At 47.3% G+C, this 25,611-nt stretch overlaps 1 protein-coding gene across 1 annotated transcript in view; it reads right to left on the bottom strand.

Annotated features, from left to right (window-relative positions):
- Positions 1 to 1,032: 1,032 nt before the first annotated feature.
- HHAT (hedgehog acyltransferase) overlaps positions 1,033 to 25,611 on the bottom strand; it is a 348,920-nt gene continuing 324,341 nt past the window's right edge. Inside the window, exon 12 of the mRNA XM_035010478.1 lies at positions 1,033 to 2,101. Within this exon, the coding sequence (XP_034866369.1) occupies positions 2,010 to 2,101 (92 nt within the window). The 3' untranslated portion in view covers positions 1,033 to 2,009. The remainder of the gene's footprint in view (positions 2,102 to 25,611) is intronic.

Genomic DNA, 25,611 nt, shown 5'->3' with positions numbered 1-25,611 from the left:
TGGAGAATAGCAAGAGGTTAAAGAAAGAAAACAATGGTCCTAGATAACCCACATGTTGCTTAATCAGGCCTCAAATTATCACATACTAATTCCCGAGAACCACTCTAAATCATGTAATAGCTTAAAAGAAATTCAGGGTTATTACTTCCAAATATATTCACCAATTCTTCCAATATAAGTTGAATGAATGAATAAACCTATTTGTTTTTACATAAATGGTGTCTCTGAAGAGTTCAAAATTCTTTGTATTGCTTACGTATGTACATACTTCAGACGCTTGCCTACAATCATCTTCACGCCCCTGTGTGTCCTTAACCAGCCCCTTCCTTCCATGTGAACTTCAGCCAGACTCCCTGTGGCTGGCCACAGTTCCTGAGCTGGTGTTAGTCCATGATCCTGTACTACAGTTACCGGAGTGCTCACTCTTCCCAGTGCCATTCCCTCCTTGAAACTCCCCAGCACCTTGGAATCACCTGCCCGGGCCTCCCGGGCCCTTACTCAGCCAGCTCCTGAGGCCACTGCTGTCAGCCTGCCTGCCCCTCTGGGTCTGTTCCCTGCAGCAGTCAACCTGGGGTAGGCCCGCTCCCCACCGCCTGCTCCACCCACATCTGCTCTGCCGGGCAGAATGGGTAGGAAGAAAGGATGTCAGCAAGATGGCCAGTCCTGCATTCCAGGAGTATGAATCCCATTGAGTTAAAAGCCACGGCCAGGACACAAGGACCACACCAGATAGCAGATGTGAGATGTGTGGCCAGACCAGGTCCAAGGGAACCTTTCATTCAACAGTAATTTTATCCATGTGTTTGAGATGTACTAAGTTCTCCCATAATGAGGTACAGTATGGATCAAACTTCCAGGCTTCTTCACATACCACTTGCCCTCTCAAAAAAAAGAAGAAAAAAAAAAAAATCCAAAGCCAAACAGATATACTCAGCATTATCTACCACTTGGGGCTATTTAGTGGCCTGTCACCCACTTTCCAGAGGAGTGAATAAGAGCTATAGGTGTTTAAATTTTAAGCATTTTCTTCAAAAAACATTCAAAATGATTCTACAAAAATGTGAATTATCAGTGTGACAGAAAAGGCTCCATTTTATTTGAAACAAAACAAAACAATGTAAACCACTGAGTGTACACCAGTGAGCAGGAAGCTGGGGGCTTCCTTGTGTGGAGAGGAGAAAAGACCCCAGGAAACCATCCCTACCCTTTGTCACTTGCCTGATAGCACCTGTCTGTGGACGCGCTAGCTCATGGTTCCTTAATTCTGCTTCTTCATTGAGAAATGAAGATTAACTGTCTGGTAGAGGAACTGCCATGTTTATACTTCTCTGCAAATCTAGGGAACAAGCATCCAAATGTCGATCACAGTGACGGTGTTCCAATAACAGATCTCCTTAGGTACTGGCCCCTTGGAACACTACAGGACAGGTCGTGTCTTCTTTGACTGGGCAATGAGAAACTTGACTGTGGCTTTGTCTCCTCCCTGCTAGGGAGCTGAAGTGGGAAGCTCAGACCTCAGTGCTGGTTCTAGAGACCACACTGCAGGACATGGGGAAGAGGTCACTTAGATGTTAGCAAAATATTTCAGAAATACGGCCAGTGGAGGACAGGCCTTATCACTAATCAGGACTTCTATGCTCCAATTGATGTCTATTGCATTTAATTCTTGGTAAAGTAGAAAGAACCTGAAGGGCCCCTGGGACTGGGTTCTAGACCACAATGTCACCATGTGCAGCTGGGCAAGATAATACTGCTGTGGACCCCTGCTTACTCAACAGGAAAATGATGGGGCTGGGGGAGATGAGCTCTGGGTCCCCAAAGTTAGAAGCCTCACTGGTTGTCAATTTTCTATGAGAGCTCAAGCTTCCAGTCTTGGAGTGAGGTAACTTCAACAAAAGATGGGCAGATGAAGCACTGGTTCCTTGGAGGTCATCTTGGTGTGCGAGGTCAGGGTGAAGCACCATTTGCCTTGGAGGCCAGCAGGAAGGGCTGGTGCCGGCCGGGCGGCATTAGTCCACTGAGTATGTCTGGGCCCAGGCGATGCCCACGTGGGAGTAGCAGTAGAGGAATCCCAGGACAGAGAGGGTCACATATGGCCAGCCTGCAGGGGGAGGACAGAGATGGCAGAGTGGTTAGATACTCCTGGGGCAGGACCTTCCAGAGGTGCAAACTGTCCCCCTTTGGGGAAGGCAACTCAAGAAACAACATGGGCCTCAGTTGACACATCAAGACACATACCTCCTGGAAAGTGCGCTCTACCTGAAACACCAACAACTTGAACTCTGCATTCCCACTGGGGCCAGCATAAAACGAGGGGTGTGCTCTCTCAAATGGAAATTAGGTTTAGAAATAGGACACGCTTTTAAAGAATATGTACTTAGAAAACTAAAGTAGTTAATAATCAAAAAAGAAGAGAAGTCCGTAAGACCCACAGTAAATCTCAAAATATAGATTGGCCGTTATATGGAATTGAGTGCCATCTGTAAGCACACAGAAGGGAAAGCCTAAATTAAACATTTGCTTTCAAAACTCAAAGCTTTTAGTGGTTCCTTCTGTAAGTACTTGTCTTAGAATATCTGATGTTCTTTTCTTTCTCCTCCTCCTCCTCCTCCTCAATTAATAGCCCTCTCTGCTGAGTGTTTGTCACTTAATGACTTCCATGTCTTCTACATGTTTCACTTACTCAACCATTTATTAGGAGCTCTGGAGATCCAGAGATGCTGTGGAAGGTGCCAGATGTCAAAATAGGTGATCCTACTCCAGCTTGGGAAAGACACACACACACACACTACTGGGATTTGTGAGCCACGTAACATGTGCTAGATAATGATGTAGACAGAGCAAATTTAAACTGGGCCATGTGGGGTAAGCAAGAGTTTGTCAGATGGAAAGGGACAGGGATAAGCGACCAGAGAGACCACCTCACGTGTGAACATGGCCCGTGGGCCACCCCTGGAACAGGGATCATGTGACTGTGGCTACTGCCCAGGAAGGGGCAGGCAGGGCAGCGCTAGAAGCAGGGAGGAGGCGGTGGGAGCCACTGAGGGTACCGCGGTTCTTCAGGCTCTCTTCCTGCCATGTCAACAAGCAGCTGCGATTATTATTACTGGAAGTTCAAGGACTACGGCATAGTGGTTAAGTGCGGGCTCTGAGGTGAACCTGGATGCCAGTTCAAACCCTGGCTCTGCCGCTTGCCAGCTGTGAGACCCGGAGCAACCTGACGAACCCCAAGTGTAAACCTAGGAGAGGGACAGAGCACCTTTATTAATAGTCTTCATAGGACGCCATGGACTGATTGTGTCCCCCCACATTCGTGTGTTGAAGCCCTAACCCCCAGTGCATATTTGGAGGGGGGGCCTTGGGGAGGTAAATAGGTTGAGATCAGATCATGAGGCATCGCGATGGGGATTAGCGCCCCCATAAGAAGGGACACGCAGGGCTTGCCTCCTTGCTCTCTGTCATATAGAGACGTGGTGAGAGAAGGTGGCCATCTAAAAGCCAAGAAGAGGGGCCTCCCCCAGAACCAAGTCAGCCGGCATCTTGATCTGGGACTTCTTCAGTCTCTGGAACTGTGAGAAACAAGGGTCTGTTGTTGAATCCATCCAGTCCGCGGTACTTTGCTAGGGTGGCCCGAGTTGACTAAGATATAAGGAAGGAGTGTACAACACGATGTAAAGGCCTGCACGATGCCTGGCCTCGGATGGACACTTAGGAAAGGTAGTAATAACACTGGGGCGAGGACACAGAAGTCCTTCTCCACCAAGATGAGAGTGGTAACAGGGAAGTCCAGCCCTGGTCCTCCTCTGAGCTCCTGTTTTCAACTTGCTCCTTTACTGGCTTGGCACAAGAATTTTCCTAGGCCTTGAAGGCAAGAGAAGTGAGGGGAGCAGAGGACTTCCAAGAGCCTGGCTCTAGGCCCAGTCCTACAGTCCTACCTCCTGTCTGCTAGTCAGCCAGTGTGTTAGCTTCCTTTGGCTGCTGGGAGCAAATTACCACAAACCTCAGTGGCTTCCAACAGAAATGCATTCTCTCATACTTCTAGATGCTGGAAGTCTGAGATCAAGGTGTTGGCAGGGCCACCTTCTCTCTGAAGGCTCTTAGGGAGACTCTTCCCTTGCCTCTTCTAGCTTTGGATGACCCCAGACATTCCTTGACATATGGCAACATACCTCCAATCTCTGCCTCTGTCTTCATGTGGCCTTCTTCCCTGGGTACTTCTGTGTCCTCTCCTCTTAGAAGGACACCAGTCATGGATTTAGGGCCTACTCCAAATCCAGGATGATTTCTTCTCAAGACATTTAGCTAATGACATCAGCAAAAACCCTATTTCCAAATGAAGTCACATTCTGAGGTTGCAGATGGACATGAATTTGGGGCGGGGTACTAATCGGCCCAGTACAGCCAGGTACTTTTTCAAGCTTCAAAAGGGACCCATCCTGCCGGTGGCCCTCAGACACAGATGCCAGGGGACCTATTGACATCTGCTCCTCAGTGAGCTCAGGAAGCAGAAATTAGGGAGGGGGCTTCAGGCATGGGGAGAGGACCCAGACTTCAGCTGTGTTTAGGATGATGCGTTGGCAGGTGTTTGGTAAACACAGAACCCAGAAGCTGGCTCTGGAGGTGGGAGAATGGGGATATTTTATTTACACAAAGCTGGGCCTGGGTCATTGGACAGCTGTGCTTGGTCTGCGGCTGTCCAGGGACATCCCTGTGAAAGCTCCTGGAGAGCACACAGAACTGTAAGGAGGAACATCCCCAACACCGCCCGGAAGTGTGGCATATGCATGTTCAGTTTGGACCCCAGTTAGGCCCTGAAAATTCCCTCTACCATTCACTGTTTGCCATGCACAGAGGCGGATAGACAGCAGTTAGGAGACTTGTAATCCTGACTCTATTATGAGACCCTAAGAGGGGCTCAGTTTCTCCATGTACACCACGGCAGGTCAAAAATAAACAGAAGCACATGAAATAAGATCGCAGATTTGGTAGTGCTTTTAAAAAGTGTTTCAGAGTGGAACATAAGGAATAGCATGGAGGACATTAGGAGAAGGAAGGGAAAAACGAAGGGGGGGAAATCGGAGGGAGAGATGAACCATGAGAGACTGTGGACTCCGAGAAACAAACTGAGGGTTTTAGAGGGGATTGGGGGTGGGGGGATGGGTTAGCCCGGTGATAGGTATTAAGGAGGGCGCGTACTGCATGGAGCACTGGGTGTTAGACGAAAACAATGGATCGTGGATCACCACATCAAAAACTAATGATGTCTTGTATGGTGACTAACGTAACATAATGAAATAAAATGAAAAAAAATAAAAAGTGTTTCAGAACTGCAAAGAATTCCTATGGGACCACTTGAGAAGTCAATGTATATAGTCTCTGTGTGAAGCTGTTAGGTAAACAGCTCACTGGCCCTTTTAACAGGAGCGTTCCCCTACAGACATAACCCTGGTGCGTACCAGATGGCTGCCGAGGACCTCTTACCTTTTCCTGACCTCAGGAGTAAGCTACGTGATGACAAGGGAAAGACAGACGCCACATGTGCCCCTTGCACAGCATCCAGCCAGTATTCCGTAAGCATCTGCTGTGTGCCTGGCCCGCCCGAGACACCAGGCCTCAACATCAACCTCTGCGGTTTGCCGGCTACAGGCACAGGGCCTTTGACCGTAGCAGCTGCTACCCAAGCACTGATGTGGTCCAGGTGTTGCCGGGGCGGGGAGGGGATGCTTGGGGCACAGCCTCCTCTTCATCAGGGTTCAGATGAGCACAGAAAAAGAAACTGGGATGGGCTGTCATTCTGGCAACATTTGAGGGCTGCTATGATGCAGTCATCCAGGCTTGTCAGCCCTTAACAAAAATGATGGCGTCAAAGGGTTCTGTCCTGACAAATGAACACCGACCTCATCCTGCAGGCCTCACTCCCCCTGGCCTTTCCCCGCTCTGCGTTCTCCTTCCAGGCTCTCCCTTCTCACCAGGATTTCCAATCCACACTGTCCAGTCAACTCCCATATCCCAGCAACCCCGACCCCATGCATGCACACACATACATATTCACATACACGCGCGCTCTCTCTCTCTCTCTCTCTCTCTCTCTCTCACACACACACACACACACACACACACACACCATTAATGAGGCTCATAAAGCCTGGTGGGCAGCATGGTATTGGTCAAAGAAGATCCTCCTTAAGAGAGTACTTTAAGGCCCAAATCCCCTGCATACTGGGTCTATTCATGGCTAGGCCTCCAGATTCAATGATGTGTCCTGGTGGCTTCTGATACCTAGACCTATTAAGATCTAAACAGTTGAACAGTTTTAACAGACAACAACTAGGCAGCATTGAAGATATTATAAAGAGGATGCTAGCAAGTTGGCAATGTTTGCAAAAGATTGGGTAATATAGCTAATGGGACAGACTATCTGACAGATATAGTTAATGCATACAAGTCGGATACATAGCACCACAGATTCAATTAAGAAGATCAATGTAGGCGGTGTAATAGAGGGAGTTAATAGGGTGTAGGTGGTTGTATCATGATATTGTTAATAGTACACTGGTGAGTTGTATAATAACTACAGCTAATGAGAACAGGTAGGACACAGAGGGAAATGTCTAGAGCTAAAAGAAAGCAAGCGGTGTAATTTTACTTGAGGTTATTATGGCTGAGCGACTTTCTGAGCAATTACATCACTCTGAAAAGATTGGAAAGGCTGAGGCTCAGGAGAGTGAAGGAAAAGACCATCATCATGCAGGGCCATGGAAAGTCAAAGGATATATCACACTGGTTTTCTGGAAAGTGATGGGATAATCAGAACACGCAGCAAGTCTAATGAAAACCTTGTTTAAAAGGTAACATTGTAAAATGATCGCAGCGCCACTGTGGAAAACAGCAAGGAGGTTCCTCAAAAAATGAAACACAGAATTATCACATATACACGCAAAAGAATTGAAAGAACTAGAAGAGATATCTGTGTACCCACATTCACAGCAGCATTACGTACAATAATCAAAAGGTGGAAATAGCCCAAGTGTCCACTCACAGATGAATGGATATACAAAATGTGGTCCATACATACAGTGGAATATTATTCAGCCTTGAAAAGGAAGGGACTCCTGACACAAGCTATACCTGGGATGAAGCTTGAAGACATTATTCTAAATGAAATAAGCCAGACACAAAAGGACAAATACTATATATGAGGTCCCTAGAGTAGTCAAATTCATAGAGACAGAAAGTGGAATAGCAGTTGCTAGGGGCTGGGGGGAGTTACTGTTTAATGGTACAGGCGTTTCAGTTTTGCAAGATTAAAAAAGTTGTGGAGATGGACGGTGGTGATGGTTGCACAGCAACATGAATGTGCTTAATACCACTGAACTGTACACTTAGAAACGGTTAAAATGGCAAATCCTATGTTATCTATAATTCACCACAATAAAAAATTCTATGCTGAGTGAAAGAAGACATCGACAAAATAATATATACCATATTATTCCATTTATGTAAAATGAAAATTGATTTATAGTAACAAAAAGCTTGTCAGTGGTTGCCAGGGGCTGGAGCACAGGGAGGAACAAATTACAAAGGGGACACCAGGAATCTTTGGGGATGATGAAAATGTTTTGCATCTTGATTATGGGAAGGTTTTAAAGGGTATATACAACTAGAAAATACCTTAAATGAATATATTTTACTGTGCATAAATTATTTCTCAATAAAGTTGTAAAAATTTTAAAAATTGAAAAAATGAAAAAAAATTTAAAGGTAACATTGGAATATTAGCGAATCACAGACTTACAGTATTCTGCTACAGTGTCCTAGGTTATATATATGCCCTAAGGTATTCAAACAAAAGATGCACATGCAAGAAGATATGATTCACTTTTTAAATGATGATGGGTTTTCAATCCTTCATCTCCCTAGGGGCAGGAGGACTTGCCATGCGTAGGACTGAACAGTGGGCTCCCCTAATGCTCTCGTCCACTGGGGCCTCTGAGCGGGAGGACAAGGCTAAGAGCTCTTTCTTAACTATGCAGACACACTCAGCAGCTGAATCAGCACAAATCCCTATTCCAGGGAAGAAATCAATCCTTCCTAATGGGAGAGAAGTTAATTGAGTTGCTGAATTGTATATGAGCTATCAATTACCCCATCAAAGGCTCATTCAGCTGTCAGTCTGGGCAACACTCCTGAGCCTGTGGCCGCCATCTTGGCTCTAACGGGGCTTTTTCAAAGGCCACGTCCTACTGCTAACCATTTTTAGAAGGAAATGGAAGGTGACCACCGTATGAACAAACTTGGCAGCGAAGCCTTTTTCCTGCCCTTCCTCCCAGTCAGCCAGCACCATAGTCTCTGTCCACACGTGAGTAGTTTATGAAGAATATGGAATCTACTATACAGTTTACAAAGAATACACAGTCTTAATGAATCCTTACAACACTCTTAAGACAGAAATCATTAACAGATACCAATATCCTTGCTTGTAGCCACACTGCCTCAAAAGGGCCCAGAGTCCACATCCCAAGCCCAGAATGTCAGATTAAATCCTATTTGGAGAAAAGTCTGAAGGACTTCAGTCTTTCCTTTAGTTTTTTATAATTATCTGTCTTTTACCATTAACAATGCCCTAGTCTCCACCTTCCACCCACCCAGGCAAGTTTTCTAGCCGGAGGCTCTGATGCCCTGTTGCCCACTGATCCTCTCATTCATCCACTTCTCAGTTGTCACGCTGCTGGGTCATAGTTCTCCTTGGGGTTAAGGAACACTCACTCTCAGCTTGGCCCTTGGGTCCCTAGAGCTGAATGGATGGACTCTCACTTTCTGGTCCCACAGAGCAGCAGTATCACTCAGGGACTCAAAATCATTCTAAGAGGAAGAAGAGGAGGTTCCCATCATCCCTGAGAGCCATTAGGCTACAAAGGAAACAAGTCTCACTTCCCCAAACTCTCCTTGGTTGAAACCCAAGCCTACAAATGTGAAGGATGTATTATAATTATTAAATGCCATCAACATATCCACCCATATCCCTGGGGATGCGGGTGCATATGTAACAGCCCACGTTGCCATCCTGGTGAAGACAGATATGAGGCTGATGAATTTCAGCCTCCACGGACAGCCTTTGTGAAGGGGTAGGCTTGGAGAAGGATATCCGATGGGGAAATGAAATGAAGAGGTGATTCCAGGAGATGTTGCAGAAAAGGGAGTCATAGCACTTGGTGACTGATGGATCTGGGGGCCAAAGAATACATTCCCTCTCCCTGACCCTGAGCACTGCTAACAGAGTACCCTTGGGGCTGACGTTCAGCTAGTGCACATCAGAGGGACTCTACCTAATGTTAACAGGCTGATTCACTACCCTACTAGTTAGTAAAAGCCATGATCCCAGCCTTTCCCTCATGACCTGTTCTCTGATTTCACATCAAAAGGGGTAAAGCCCTGGTCCTGTAGGGGCCTCCAGGACTCGCTCCAGCACATGGCTGCCATCTCTCTGGACTGACGGGTCTGTGCCCATACCTTACATTTGTTAGAAATGCTGAACACCAGCTCCCCCCTCTATACACACATTGTCCTGCTTTGGTGACATCTTTTGCTCTGAGCTCAGCAGGGGTTGAGTGTTCCTCTCCTTAGAGAACCAGCTGGGGCTCTGGACTCTGGTCCTAGGGTGCTGGCTCGGGATTTGAGAAGCACCACCAACCCGGTGCCCCCGGCACTCTCTGCACCATCTTCCCAGCCTCGCTACTGTCATTTCATTAATTATTCAGAATAACTTTACGCACTGTTGCCTTTGTTAAAAGAGCTAGCTCCTGACAGCACTTTATTTTTAACAGTATTCAGGCCTGATGGGGGGAAATGATAAGGTGCCTTGGTAGCTTTATTTAAATCTTATTTACTCCAGTAGTCCAGCCTGGAGATGATGTGCAGCCATTCATCAAACAGTCCTGAGCCTGCAGACCTTCCTTCAGAGCTAAATTAGAGCTGTAACCTTAATAGAGCTACAGGGCAGGAGACTTTTCCCATCAGAGGGCTACCTTATCGAAGGATACACAGCAAGAGCAAAGCTGCCCAAGCTTCAAAACCTATGAACTGCTGGATCTGTTTTCAAACACATGGGGTAAGCGACAGAAGGTGTGAAGAACAGACTGTTGCCACTTTAGGGTTAAATACCAATTTCTTACCTTCATATGGTTTACAAACCTGGGCCTCAAGCCATGGGTTTGAGGCCTTAGTGTTTTTTCAAAAAATGCTCGGCTGCCTCTTTCACAACCTTTCATGAGAAAGAAGGACTAGATTGTACTAATCTGTCCATGAAATGAAAGCATGAAATCCTGGGGCCCTGGCTTTCTAACATGAGCCCACAGCAGAATCACCTGGAGGCCACGTCAAGAGGATGTGGGGCTCCCAGCCCCCAGTTTCTGATCCAGGGGACCTGTGGCCAGCCTGAGATTTCCATTTCTAAGGTGACATGGATGCTGCTGGCCCAAGAACCACATGTTGGGAACCACTGTTCTAGGTGAACTCCAAAGAAAATTGAGGGAAGAACTTTCTATTGACAGAGTTGCTCATAAATTGGGCTTTTTCTTTTTCTTTTTTTTTTAAAGATTTTACTTATTTATTTGACAGAGAGAGACACAGCGAGAGAGAGAGAACACAAGCAGGGGGAGTGGGAGAGGGAGAAGCAGACTCCCTGCCGAGCAGGGAGCCCGATCCCAGGACCCCGGGATCATGACCTGAGCCGAAGGCAGACACTTAACGACTGAGCCACCCAGGTGCCCCAAATTGGGCTTTTTCATAGAGCAGAGGAGACAGACAGTTACAGAGCTTTATGTTCCCAGGTCCATTGCTGAGCACATTCTACATTCTCTCAGCTACCTTACCAGGGAGGTATTATTAGCCCCATTTCATAGAGAAAGGAAACTAGGGCTCAGAGGAGTAAAGTAATTTCTCAAGGTCTAACAGCTAATTGGTCATCAGACCAAACTGGAACTTAGGGCTGTGTGACTCACGGTGCCTAAGGTAACAGCGGGGAGGGGGAAGCAGCAGGTTTGTATTTTCAGGCATCATCCAGCACTAAATCACTAGGTCACACACTTCCAGTAGCCTCAATTTCTCCATTTTTGTGAAGGGGGGACAAAGAAAGTATTGATGAGCACATTTATATCCCCTGTCTTGGAGAGTGCCTAATTTAGGCAGTATTCATTAAAGAGCACGTTCTCGATGGCTGGGCGATCTTTCATTAACATTGTCAGAGCCAGGGGCCGAGCCTCCAAAAGGTATCTAGCAGGGAGACACAGAGGAAGGGGGGCTCCACCCCCCCACAAGAGCTTCTTGCCATCCCCAGCAAGAGTTGTTTGCTAGGCGCTGTGTGTATTTTTCACCAGCACAAACTGCGGTCGCTAATAAATCCGTTGTTCACGGTCAATTTCGCATCCTGATGCAGCCAACCTAGGCTGCATTTTTCATCCTTTCTTACCCCCGGCACAAGCCTCGTGGGCAGAAGCTTACTGAGGCACTCACTTCCATCAAGTAAAATCATTTCACGTGAAACTGAGGAAGTGGGTAGAACAAGCCAAAGCCACTTTTTCTTACTCTGACAGCATAAGTAGACAGTAGTGCTGAGAAAACAGCTTTTCTCTCTCTGGGGCCAAATGGGTAGGGACTCGCTTCCCAGAAAACTGTCCCTGCAGTGGGTGCCACTGTCGCAGCTCCTGCCCCTGGGGCCAGAGGCTGCACCGACAGAACATGCTTCCCAGCTGTCGTTCTTCCTTCACCTGTGTTTTTAATACAGTCTCATTGGGGCTGTTGTTCATCGTTCATTCATGACCACGCTATAGAACGCAGCAGATGCTGCCTACCAAATGAGCTCGTGAAAGGCACTTCCCGCCAACAAAGGGATGTGCACAGTGTGGGGAAGGCTCCCTGTCACACAGCCCTGACAACCACTCACCCACATTGCTATTTATGAAGCACCTACTGCGTGCCCGGCATTGAGACAGGCAGCCTTGATCCTTGCCATACGTACAGCCTGCATCTTCATCCGAGGCCCATGAGCAGGTGCCCCTGAAGGCTGAGTACGCGCTCCAGGGCCCCAGACACTTCACCTACCCCTATGGGTTCAGTTCCTCAGCTCCGTTACCCAAATGTGCAGATAATGACTCGGGGGAAACAGATAGCAGAGACAAGATTCTCAATCCACTGCATAGGCTGGGATGATGGGCTGACACTAGTTAAGTTGAAATTTCACTATGATTAAAACAGCAGAGCTTCACAATTTTTGTTTTCTAATCCAACGATGCCAATACTGGATGGAGGAGGTCCGGGAGCACATCCCGGGAGGAGTGGCTGACGGACCTGGCGATGTTTATCCGGGAACACGGAGACTCTGGAGAAGGGAAAAGAGCTGCCTGCTTAGATCTAAAAGTCTACCCTTAGAAGAGGCTTGAGGGGACATCTGTGTGAGGAGGGGGGACACCCTGGGGGGCAGAGGCACACTTTGGCAGCAGGAGCCCCAACCCCGCAAAGGCTCAGGAGACACTGGGTTCCTCCTGCAGGGAATGCAGGGAATGCAGCAGAGGCAGGACAGGAGGCCCGAGCACAACAGAGGAGATTCCTCTTCCAGGCCAGAGGCAGAACCAGGTCTGAGAGTCCATGAATCTGCTTGTCTCTTTGCAGGGCACAAGGACAAGGGCACACACAGTAAATGGGCAGTGAACAATGGTGAGACGGAAGAAACACAGACACGGCGGTGGACTTTTGAGTCCTCATTCACAAGACTCCCAAGTCCCTCCTACAGGTGATTAGAAAAAAGACTTGTTGCAAAATCCCTGAACCAGGAGCCATATGTAGGTGCATTTGGCCTCCCTTTCCCCAGCTCGTGGGATCTGAGGCCAATTGATCAAAGTGCCCGTGGCCATGGGTGTGCCTAAGAGGGCCACAAACACCTAGACTTTGCCACGGGACAGCAGAGCACGAATGCCCCTCCAGTCATATCCAGCTTCGTACCACCCCCCATGAACATACCAGATGGAGCTGGAAAGGGAGAGAAAGAGAGCGATGCCTAAACCATGTGGATACCTGAAAGATGAGGTCAGTGATGGTCTGACACGCTCTTTTCCTGAAGCAGTTGTGGGATAAAGGACTCCAAATTACTTGACTTAAATTTCCCAGCGGAGAGCAGAAGGATAAAACCAGGCTCCCTGTGGCGCTGGTGGCAGCCCTTCCTGGCGCTCTTGGAAGCGATGGTGGGCTCGGAAGGCCACCAGCCCCTTGGGAAGAGGAAGGAGCCAGTCCAGACGGCTTTGTTCTCACCTGCTGTTCCCACTGACTGCATCTCCAAAATCTATTTTGCTCACCCGTCCGTGCTGAGGAAGGGGCGGGTTGGAGCGGGGGAGGTAGCACGGACCAAAGAGCTTGTCTGTGCCCCATGGGCTAGCAACTGCTGCCTGGAAAGTGGCTACAACCCCAGCCTCTGCCCTGCCCCTGTGACCAGGCCACATGCAGGCCACCCGTGTCGGGGTGCATGGGGGGCCATGGGGCAGCTTCTCTCTAAGGGAATTGAGCCCACAGGGTTGGTTCCATTCAAGCTGACTTTAGCCACCTGAGAAGGAACCTGACAGAAGCACGAAATGGCTCCGAGATTAGTTCAGAAAAATGTGGTTCCAACATTTACAAGTGGGATTTGGAAAAGGCATCTCATTTCCTAGGTGTTGGTGTAAGGAGGGGCGTGGAAACAGGTAAGAAGGGGCAGGCTCGGGGGATGCTCAGCAGCGACAGTGTCCCCGGGTCACTCTCCGGCCGGCTGGCTTGAGGGCGGAAGCAGCTTGCGGGTGGGCAGAGCTGGGAGCCATTGTTCAGGGCAGCTCAGCACGCAGGTGGCCCCGGGCGCCAGGAGAAGGCAGCACCAGGAGAGGCCGACTGCAGCCTCAGGGAGCCTGGGGCCTTCTCTGCGAAAGAAGCATCAGTGATGTGCTCTATGGTGGCTAATTGAACAGACTAATAAAAAATTTTTAAAAATAAAACTTAATTAAAAAAAATTTTTTTAAATAAAAAAAAAAGCAGCAGCATCAGCGCTTCCCTGGGAGGGGGCAAGGGCTCTGTTTAGGGGAGCGGAAAGGAGCGCGGAAGATCCCACAGGCGCCTCCCGTCAAACCCGCACATGCTGCAGCCCCGGGGCTCTCCTGAGGGCACGTGGAGAGGCGCAGAGCTGCCCCACGCCGCAGCTGCTCCATCCTTGCAAGGGCACGGGCAAGCCATGGGGCCCAGGACAGCAGTCACAGTCCCTCCCACGTGGGAAGTGGGGGGCCAGTGAGGGAGAGGAGTGTGCTACGTGGACGCACATGAGGCTGGCCAGCTCCAGGCACCGGGTTTCACCAGAGACACTGCCACACAGAAGCCACATCGAGGAGGGTCTGGAAGGGCTCCACAGCGTGGGCATGCTGATAAGTCAAAGTCTAGTCTGGAAAGAGACCCAAGGTCACATGCAAAGGGAATTAGACTTACTCTGCTGCTCTGGAAGACAGAATTGGGGCCTGCAGACGGAGGTGACAGGAGGCAGATTCTGGATGCCACTGAAAGGACCAGATATCAAGCAGCACCTGCCCATAAGCTGGGCATCCTGGGCTCTCATCCCTGTCAGCATCAGGCAGAGTCCCAGAAGATGCGTCTTGGGGATGGTTTCCTCTGATGGGAGTGGGACCAGAGGCCCCAAGGTCCCTTCCACCTCTTAGAAATTACAGTCCTATAAAATCAAAGCCCTCAAATCATCTTGCCCTCCCCCTGCCCAGGAAAGGCACAAAGGCTGAGGTTAGACTGCAAGACCCTGTGTCGGGAGCAGGGAGAGGAGAGGCATCCTCTCTGTCCTGGGAACAGAAGGCCATGTTCGAACAGGCTGTGGAAATGTCACAAGATACAACAGATTTTTATTGAAGTGCTTATGAGGTTATTTACCTGATGTAGAAAGTGACTCAGACACTTTTTTGGGACTTGGGTTACAGAAAAAGACATTTCTGTGCCTTAAAGATCCCATTCTGAAGGAACACTGTGTTCCCCCTCGGGCTCCCAACTCTGGCTGATGGCCTTGACGGTGGGCCTGCGTGGGACAGCAAGGAGCCCTGGCCAAGGCTCTGGGCCCGCACTGGGATGTATCCCCTGGGCCCCCCACCCCCGACCCGGGGTCCCTTCTAGCAACGCTGCTCACTGGGGCAGCTCGGATGTCCCGGCTCCGACCAGCCTCTACAGAGAGCAATTTCACAGGGGATGCTCACAGGGAAGCTCTCTTCCTCCCCATCAGCTGCTAGGAATCCAATGCCTCGCACCGATTTTCTACAGGGGCAGGGAAGACAGACCTGCTGAAGTGGGGCTGAGAGGCAAATCCAAGGCAGGCTGGCTTTCTGGGGGATGGGGCGACTTAATGTTAGCTCTAGTGAGTATGAAGGTATTAGCACCCTTCCCTGCCTCCTCCGGGCTTCCGGTTCGGCCAGCAGGAGTGTCCAGAGCTGGGATCCCTCATGAAACATGGCCGCTATTCACTCTCCTCCTGGTAGTCTTTCCACAGGGTTAATTGTCAGCTGCCAGTGGCCGCACTTTCTGGCTTGGTTTTGTTTGTGACCTCAGAGCACAATATTTACACTCTGCACTCCTTGTAGAGTCCCCGGATGCTCCCTCGGTGCGGGTCAACTCAGGCGTGGAACCAGGCCTCAGTGTGCTTTCTCGGATTCCTCTACAGTGACAGGGCAAGTGTCTACCAGACCGCCCCAGGGCTTGGATCGGGACTGCCCCCCGTGGGCCAGTCCTCCTCACTGTGTGCCAGCAACGAGGCTTGAGGTGCTGGTGGAAGAAGGAACCATGACAGCCCCTCTCCCATGCCTGCTGATGTCATCTCTGATGACATCTTGAGTGTGGTGCTGACGAGGCTGCTGTCAGGGCCTCCCACCCCCCTTTCTTGGGGCCGCCGTGGGTTCCATTTGGGATGATTTGGCTCCATTCTTGTTCTAAAGGCTGGGAAGGATCTGACCTGAAGAAAAACTCATCATCCTGTGACTCATCATTCAACACTTATGGAGCGCCTACTATATACAGGGCACTGGGCTAAGTGTTGGGGATACCAGAGAGACTGAAAGGCTACCTTGAAGGGCGCCTGGGTGACTCAGTCAGTTAAGTGTCCAACTCGATTTCAGCTCAGGTCATGATCTCAGGGTCCTGGGATCGAGCCATGGGTCGGGCTCCACGCTCAGTGGGGAGTCTGCTTGAGGATTCTCTCTCTCCCTCCCCCTCCCAAAATAAATAAATCTTTAAAAAAAAGGAAAGAAAGAAAACGAAAAGCTGGCTTGCAGTTAGGGAGACAGGAATTGGGTGTAAAAAGGTACATCATGACCTCAGGGTGTTTCCTGATGTAGATGAAAAAATGAATGAGCCAGCATTTGTTCAACATTTATTAGCTTGTTCTCTTGTGCCGGACATAATGTCAAGGGCTAGGGAAGTGGGACAGGAAGGACTGGCCCCTGACCTCAGAGAGCTCCATTCTGGAGAAGGACCGAAGCATCCACGAGGCAGGACCCAGAGCACTGAGAGCCAGCGTGGAGCACGCAGGCGCAAACAGGGCTGAGGGAAGGTGGGCTGCACCTGGTCACTGCCAGGCTTGCCGAGCTCTGCCACTCTCCAGGCACGCACCTGCCAGTGGTTTCCATCCTCTGGGGAAAACCTCCCTCGATGGAAGAAGGCCTGCCCTCCCATGAAACTGTCCATCTCATGTGCCCCTAGCAGGTACCAGGTTCTGCCCTCCACAGCAGCTCACCGTTTCACTGTCTCTGGATCTCTAGGAAGTGAAGAAATCAAAACAAACTTCTTTCCTCCTGGCATCGTAATCTCAGCAAGGAGTTCACACAGACAGCCAGGCAGGAAAGGCGGCACACTTTGATTTTCACTCTTTAGACCCTTCAGCTAGAGAGCCAGGGGCAAGGTTGTGTTTGCTTTCCCCTCCCTCCCCCGCACCTCTGCTCCTTCCCTGCTTGCTCCCCTTCATCTCTCCCTGCCCCTCTCCTCTCCCACCCATCCACCCGCACATTTAATATTGATTGCCGGGGCAGGCAAGGCTCTGCTGCCTTAGCCTTCTCTCCTGGAAATCTCCCAGTGTGGCTGAGCCGCTGGTGTGTATCTAACATCTGCTCCGATGACTTCCCCCAGCTCTTGACGATTAGGTCCTCCTTCAGTTCTGAGCCAGTCGTGACGGATGAAAGCAAGGATGGTGCTAATTCGCCTCAGCCGCACCCTCAGCCGCCGGTAATGGGCCTCAGGGCCAGGATTCAGGGCTGTTGTGAGGCTCCCATCTCCTGATCCACTGGCTCCTTCACTGAGTGTCCCTTGCTGCCAACCGAGCCCTGGCCCACAGGCCCCCAGTAGTAAGCCTAGGTGCCTGCTTTCTTCCTCAAAGCTAGGTTTTCTATGCTTCTCTCCAGGATGGTCCAGGCCCCAACACCAAGCTTGTTTTGCCCCTCAATTCTGAGCAGTTCCTATAGGCATAGAGGAAGAGGGGAAGGAGGGACTCCTTCAAGTCTCCACTTCCTGTCAGTATCCCTTTGGCAGCTTCCACTGACATGTTCGACCTCAGCAGAACTTGCCTCCCTGGAGGCCTGAGAAGCAGCCATGCAGCAGCCCCGGATCTGAGGTTGAAGCAGAAGCCAAAGAGCCAGGAGACAGCTATCCAGGACTGTCCAAGATGACATCTAATCAGTAAAAGTTCGTATGGTGGCTCATATCCTCTTTCTCTTTATGATTTCATAGTATGAGAATATGTGAGACAAAAACACTTTATTTGTCCCTCCTGGACCAACTAGAGAAAGTGCCATGAAGCAACAAGTTAATAAGGACAGACTTGCCCAGTGCCCACATCCCTCAGCTCATTTCCCTACCTTCCCCACCACCTTGTAGGGACAGAGGGGTCAACAGCTTGAAGAGTTCCCAGGGATATCCAGCTGATATAGAAAGAGATAAAGAGATAAGAGTTTCCAAATATTTTGATGACGAGTTTGAGTCATAACTGAATCCCCTTAAATGTTTATAGTTGGCTAAATTCCAAAGCTGCAAATAAAAGACTTTGCATTACGTTTGCCCTTATATTAAAAACATAATCAGACTATGCTTCCCCTCTTTGTTAAACCCAAGAATGCACCCATAGTCCAACGCTTCTTTAAAAATAAATTTTTATATAGTATTTGTCTCTCTGACTTATTTTGCTTAGCATAATACACTCTAGCTCCATCCATATCAATGCAAATAGCAAGATTTCATTCTTATTGATGGCTGAGTAATATTCCATTGTATGTATATATATCCCCCACCATTTCTTCATCCATTCATCAGTCAATGGACATTTGGGCTCTTTTCATGATTTGGATATTATAACCATAGGAGTGCATGTGCCCCTTCAAATTAGTATTTCTGTATTTTTTAAGTAAATACCTAGCAGTGCAATTGCTGAAACTAATATTACACCAAATGTTAACTCACTGGAATTTAAATAAAAACTTCAGGGCCAACTGGGTGGTTCAGTTGGTTAAGTGTCTGACTCTTGATCTCAGCTCAGGTCTTAATCTCAGGGTCATGAGTTTAAGTCCCATGCTGGGCTCCATGCTGGGCATAGAGCCTACTTAAAAAAAAAAAAAGAAGAAGAAAAAAATAAAATAACTTTTAAAAAATCCTCTCTAGGGACGCCTGGGTGGCTCAGTCGGTTAAACGTCTGCCTTCGGCTCAGGTCATGGTCCCAGGGTCCTGGGATCGAGTCCCGCATCGGGCTCCCTGCTCCGTGGGAAGCCTGCTTCTCCCTCTGCCTCTCTCTCTCTCTCTCTCTCTGTCTCTCATGAATAAATAAATAAAATCTTAAAAAAAAAAAAATCCTCTCTACTTCAGCACTCCTCTCTTTCCTCCACAAAACAGAAAGGAATAATATTGCCTGCCCTCATGGCTGCGGCCAGTTTCAGGCGCCAGAACCTTCAGCCCCAGAAAAGGGCACTGTCCTTGCGCTCAGGAATCCTGAGTCCCACCACTTGCAGCTACATACACTAGCTTCTCTAAAACTCTTGTTTTCTTTTCTTTAAAACCAAGATCATCAAGCCCGACTCATAAAACCATTATGAGCAGTGGACCTACCTGATCCCCCATTCATTCAGAGAATGCCTGAAGAGGGCAAAACTCTGGCAAGAATATACTCAGACAACTCTTAAGTCCAGAAAGGTTTCCTCATGCCTAAAACTTGCCATCGAACAAGCCCACCTCTGGTTTAGAGAGCTATGGAAACACAAACCCTGGATGTACTATTTTGTTGTTTCTAACCCCAAACTTGCTATTTAAACCCATCATCCCTCCAGCATGGCTGGTTGTCAGTAGCGTGATTTCTGTACCACAAGCCTGCATCCCCATGCCAACATTCCGTCGTGCTGCCTTCCCATTTCCCAGAAGCTAAACAAGCTGGTTGACACCACGTATGGCCTTTCATGACTCTGTCTCCCAGGGGGCCACTGCCAGAGACAACACAGGACCCGAGGCAGTCACCTCTCAGCGTGAATGGCTCCAAGCAGCCCATCCTCCCAAATGGAAAAATGTTGCACTACCCATATCCCACTCTCTAAGGGTCCTATTTGTACACAAAGGTCTACCATGGCCATGGTGAGGTTTGCCTCCAGCACCACTGATCATTGCTGTATTCAGTGTGACCAGTCCGGTGCTCAAACCACCTTGGTCTGACCCACTCAGGCCTATCTAAATTACTCTTCGGGAGCTGGGTCCCATGTCTCGTTTCATGAATCTCCTTGCAATTATGCTATGCTTAGACTCCTGAAAATGAGTCTGCATTCCCAAGCTTACTTAGACATAGGTAAAAAGGGCTCTTGGATATGGTGTGTGGTCAGAGGGGACACAGAATGTGATTCCAAACCCTAGCTGAAGACAGCCATATATTTGAGGATACCCCCTAAGTATTACATACTAGACTTGACTATATACCCAAATATATGCTAAATATCCCTTCTGCCCTCCTCAAGTACTTAACTGAAGCCAAGATTATACAGTTGGGCTGATTCTAAGGATCTGAATTACTGGAAGCTGTTTTCATATACACCAATTGGGTTATTTAACACAAAATTCAACAGTGCTGGATGTCTGAGTCTGAATAAATTATAGAATCATTATGCTGGGAATGGTCTGTTTTTAAAAAGCTCAATTCTGGTGTCACTTTAACTGAATCACAAATTCCCTGAACATTTCTACATGCAGGCATGTTAATTCAAACATTCATAATACAACCAGTTTTTGCATTATGCATAACGCACATTCAGACCTCTGCACAATTTTATAATTAAACCTGCATTTTGTATTAACACACATGCAATACATACAGCCACTATTCGTTTTCTACAGAACAAATAAATCCTCACTTGGGGGAAAAAAAACTGCTGGAGAATGGATATGGTATTGTGCATTATCAATCAGCTTGTGGAGCTTTAACACTAAGTGTATATGGATTTAGGGTTTGGGGATAATAACCAAATAGCACTGAATAAGCAGACTGGATATTATCTGAGGACAAGACGGCAAACCTCTACTGATGAGTAATGAACCCAGAGCCGTGCAACAGCCGAAGGAAAAAACAAATGCTGCCAAGAGGGGGGAGAGCTTTCCCCACCCCCAGCCCTACCAAGTGCACTGCCACGGGAGGAAGGGTTGAATAAGAGATGCACAGCTTCAAGTCTCTTTCAGCCAAACATTTGTTGACTACATGTTCATAGTAGTCCCCTGAGGATCAGTACAACAGCACTCGATTTACTTGAAGACCCCCCCCTCCGCCGCCCCGTGCAAAAGTAGTTCAGCTGTTGAGACTGATGACACCACACATGTGCCAAGAGGGTATGAAAAGTTTTATTGCTCACATAATGAGGATTTCTGGGGAGAGCAGGCATCCAAGCCATTCCAAAATGGCTTGAGCAAAGGGAGGGGCAAGTGGCTTTGGTTTGCAATGCGGTTGAGGGTAAGGCCAGGGTGAGAAGTGGCTGGGTTTACATAGTTTGAACTTTCCACCAGCACCCAGGGAAGGAGCAAATCCATTTTCTTGTTGGCTTGCCCAGAGATGGGACACAAGGGGATTACGGTGCACTGGGGCTGGAATGCTGTCAGCAGTCAAACATAAAAAATGGAGAGTCTTTATTACAATCCTCCTACCTTCAAGCTGCCATTTACAAATTTAAAACCCTACTCTGAAATTGACCTACTGTGTGACTCTCTTCTCATCAGTAAAAGTTGTATAACCTTTAAAATAAATGATGTCACATATATCAAAGGAAACTGGCCCAGTGCCTGTATATAAAAGATGTTTAATCATTGCTTCTCAATCTCAATCTAGAAATTTAAGGACAAAGAATCTGTTTCCTCCACATAGTTCCACCTTTACCCTTAGTTTGTGTTCTTATGAAAACCAGAGAAGCCACCAGCTCTGGTAAGACTCTTGAAACTATCTACCAGAGATATTGGGATAAGGGTGGGACAAGAAGAGTAGAAGCAGGGATATAAGGCTGGTGGCAGGGGTGGGGGGACCAGGGAGGGGGGTGGTCAGGGCACTGCAGAGGGCAACTTCCCCAAGATGTGTCACAGAACACGTCTGTCTGAGCCACAGGGGACACGTAGCTACAGAAAGGATGGCCCCAGTGGGGTGAAGCAAAGGACAGGAAATGGTAACTGTTATGGATTGAACTGTGTCTCCCCAAAAAGATATGTTTAAGTCTTAACCTCCACCAATACACTACTTCAGGATGTGACCTTATTGGAAATACAGTCTTTGCAGATGTAATCAGGTTAAGATAAGGTCATTGTCAACTAGAGTGGGTCCTACATCCATTACGACTGATGTCCTTTTAAAACGAGAGAGACACAGTGAGGGAGCATGCCATGGGAGAACAGGCGCGGAGGTTGCAGTGCTATGGCTGCAAGCCAAGGCCACCATCAGAAACTGGAAGAGGAAGGAAGGGTTCTCCCCAGAGTCTCAAAGGAGCAAAGTCCTGCTGATACCTTGACTGTGGACTTTTCTCCTCCTGAATTGTGAGAGAATAAGTTCTGTTGTTTAAGCCACTCTTTGTGGTATCCTGTTACAGCAGCGCTAGGGAACATAGTACAGAAGAGATTATCCCATTACTTCCATTCTTTTTCTTCATTGAAGATTTGAGTGTGTAATTTTACTCCAAATTGGACTAACTGGGGATGCTGAAGTTTTTTATTTTAGGATGATGAACAAATCACAGATCTTTATATATTGCCAGTTAGCCTTTAATTCCTCAAAATTATTTTAAATATACAGTAAGAAAATATTTTTGGTAAAATATCTTTGGTTTTGGCTCATAATAATTTTTATACTACATGGTTAGCATTACAACAAATTTGCAAACAGAAGGTAAATATGAGTTTTCTTAAGATCTTCAAGCTAAGATGAAATGTTAAGTGATTATCTCTGAAGTACGGGATTATAGGTAATTTTTCTTTCCTTTCTATAACTTTCAAGTTGTCCTCATTGTAATAAATTTGTTTTAAAAGAAACACATTTTTACTTTCTAAGAGACATTATTATTTTCATAAAAGCAAGAAACAGGATTCAATGCCTTGTCTTATGGGCTTTTGTCTTGACTTTCAATCCTGGGACTCAGAGATCTGTTCATAGCTTCCTGATCAGGCCTAAAAGGATTAGAACGGGGCATGCAGTGGCAGGAACATCCATTTGTTCCTTTAGAAATTGGGAAAAAATGAACTTACCCTGCCAGCACAAGAGGCTCAGGCCAGGGAGCTTGTGGGTAATATTTTCTGATTTAGTCTAATACAGATAGTTCTTTTACTCTCAGGAGTTTTCACAAATTGGCCTTAAAGTCCAGCTGCTTATAAGTCTCTTTGTAACAAAAACCAAGCATATTTAAGAGTAAATGGAGTGTTCTGATTCTGCTAGGACTGCACAAACCTAACAGAGCCTCTGTCTCCTGCTACTTCCAACTACATGCTGCAAAAATACAGAAAGCAACTACCCGAGGACTCAAGAAAGTAAATGACAGCAGCAGATTTTAGAGGAGTCAAAATTTGGCGACGCACAAGGGTAAGATGCCCACTATTTCTTTTTTCTCTTTTATCTCTTTGCTGTGCCCAGAGAGCGGGTCCCAACTGTGGGGTTGCAGAGGGGAGCAGCAAGATGGGGGGAGTGAAAATGGACAGAAACCTTGTCTTCCTGACCAGAGCAACCAAGAAAAGAGCCCCTATGGGCCGGAGAGTAGAAGGAGAATCTCAGAGAAGAGCAAGAATGAACTGAGAATGGAAAGCACAGAACTTAGAGTTTGGACCCAACCAGGTTGTTCTGTATCTTGATGGCAGCAGTGACTACACAGGTGTATATATTTGTCAAAATTCATTGACAACTATACGGTACTTAAAAGGGTTACATTTTATTATACGTAAGTTATACCTAAATAAAGTCGATTTAAACATTTTTTTAAAAGAGAGCCAAGAAATAAATCCACAGTGAGCCCTCCGGGCCCAGTGGCTCCACCTTAGCACTTGCCCGGCCCATCGCCCATGGACTCCCTGCCACGCCCGCAGTGCCTCACGCTGCCCACCACCCAGGCTTCCACCAGGCCTGACCCAGGTGAGATCCTGCAGCAGATCATGGCCATCACTTGACCAGAGCCTGGAGGAGGCACAGGCCAGTAGGCTCCACGCCCAACATGGGGCTCAAATCAGGACACTGAGATCAAGAATCTCATGTTCCACTGACTGAGCCAGCCAGGTGCCCCAAGACCTATCTATTTTTTATGTCTATTAGCATAACTCTAAACTAAGCCAGCAGGATTTCTGGACTATTCCAGCTGTAGTAGCCTCCAGACTGACATTCCTGGTTCCACCCCTTGCCTTCCATTCTGGTCTCAGAGCAGCCACAGTGATCTTTTAAAAATGCAATTCACTTAAGGGCAGGCAAATATTTCAATGGAATAGAGTTGAAAATGCAGAAATAACCCTATACATATATGGCCAATTGATTTTCTACAAGTGTGCCAAGGCTTTGGGGAAAGAATAGTCTCTTCAACCAATGGTCAGGGAAAACTGGATCTCGACATGCAAAAGAATGAATCTGAACCCTTACCTAACACCATATACAAAAATTAACTCAAATGGATCAAATACCTAAGTGTAAGAGCTAACCCTGTAAAACACTTAGTAGAAAACGTAGGCATAAATCTTCATAACCTTCAATTAAGCAATGGTTTCTTAGATATGATGCCTAAATCACAGGCAATAAAAGGAAGAATAGACACACTGGATTTTATTATGATGAAAAACTTTTGTTCTTCAAAGGACACTATCAAGAAAGAAAAAAAACAACTCACAGAATGGGAGAAAAAGATTTGCGAATCATATATTTGGTAAGAGTCTAGTATCCAGAATATATAAAGAACTCTTACAACTCAATGATAAAAAGACAAATAAGCCAGTTAAAGAGCAAACAAAGGATTTGAATAGACATTTCCCCAGAGAAGAATGGCTGACAAACACATGAAAAGATGTTCCATGTCATTAGTCTTTAGAGAAATGCAAATGAAAACCACCATGAGATACTACCTCACATCCACTGATGTGGCTATAATAAAAAAGACAATAGCAAGTGTTGGAGAGGATGTGGAGAAACTGGAACCCTCATAAGTTGCTGATGGGAATGGAAAATTGTGCAGCCACTTTATAAAAGTCTGGTATTTCCTCAAGAAGTTAAACATAGAGTTATCATATGATTCCGTAACTCTCCCTAGAGATATGCTCCCACAAAAACTTCTACGTGAATATTCAGAGCAGCATTATTCATTCACCAAAAGTGGAAATAACCCAAATGTCCATCAACTGATAAATGGATAAATAAAATATATCCATACAATGGAATATTATTTGGCCTTAAAAAGGGATAAAATGCTGATGCACAACTTGGAAGAACCATGAAAACATGGTATGGGAGAGGTGGCTCAGTGGGTTAAATGTCTGACTCTCAATTTTGGCTCAGGACATGGTCTCAGGGTTGTGAGATCGAGCCCCACGTCAGGCTCTGAGCTGGGCATGGAGCCTGCTTAAGATTCTCTCTCCCTTTCCCTCTGCCCTCCCCCTCTCTTAAAAAAAAAAAAAAGAAAAAGAAAAGAAAACATGCTATGGGAAGGGAGCCAGCCACAAAAGGCCCCATACTGTGTGATTCCATTTATATGAAATGTCTAGAAGAGACAAATCTGTAGACACATAAAGATTAGTGGTTGCTGGGTGGGGGGAGGGGAGAATAGGGAATGACTGTTAATGGCAACCGGGTTTCTTCTGGGGTAATGAGTGTTGTGGAAACAGATAGTGATGATGGCTATGCATTGTTAATTTACTAAAAGCTGCTGAATTGTATGTATACTTTTAAGGGTGAATTTTATGGTATGTGAATTACCTCTCAAAAAAATCAACACTAATAAAAAATGCAATTCGTGTCAAAAAGGAAGGAAGGAAGGAAGGGAGGGAGGGAGGGAGGGAGGGAGGGAGGAAGGAAGGAAGGAAGGAAGGAAGGAAGGAAGGAAGGAAGGAAGGAAG

The sequence above is a fragment of the Mirounga leonina genome, unplaced genomic scaffold, assembly GCF_011800145.1.
Source record: "Mirounga leonina isolate KUSES-001 unplaced genomic scaffold, KU_Mleo_1.0 Mir_154, whole genome shotgun sequence".
Classification (NCBI taxonomy): domain Eukaryota; kingdom Metazoa; phylum Chordata; class Mammalia; order Carnivora; family Phocidae; genus Mirounga; species Mirounga leonina.
The sequence above is the reverse complement of the archived record's forward strand: the minus strand, read 5'-3'. Positions and strand labels throughout refer to the sequence as shown.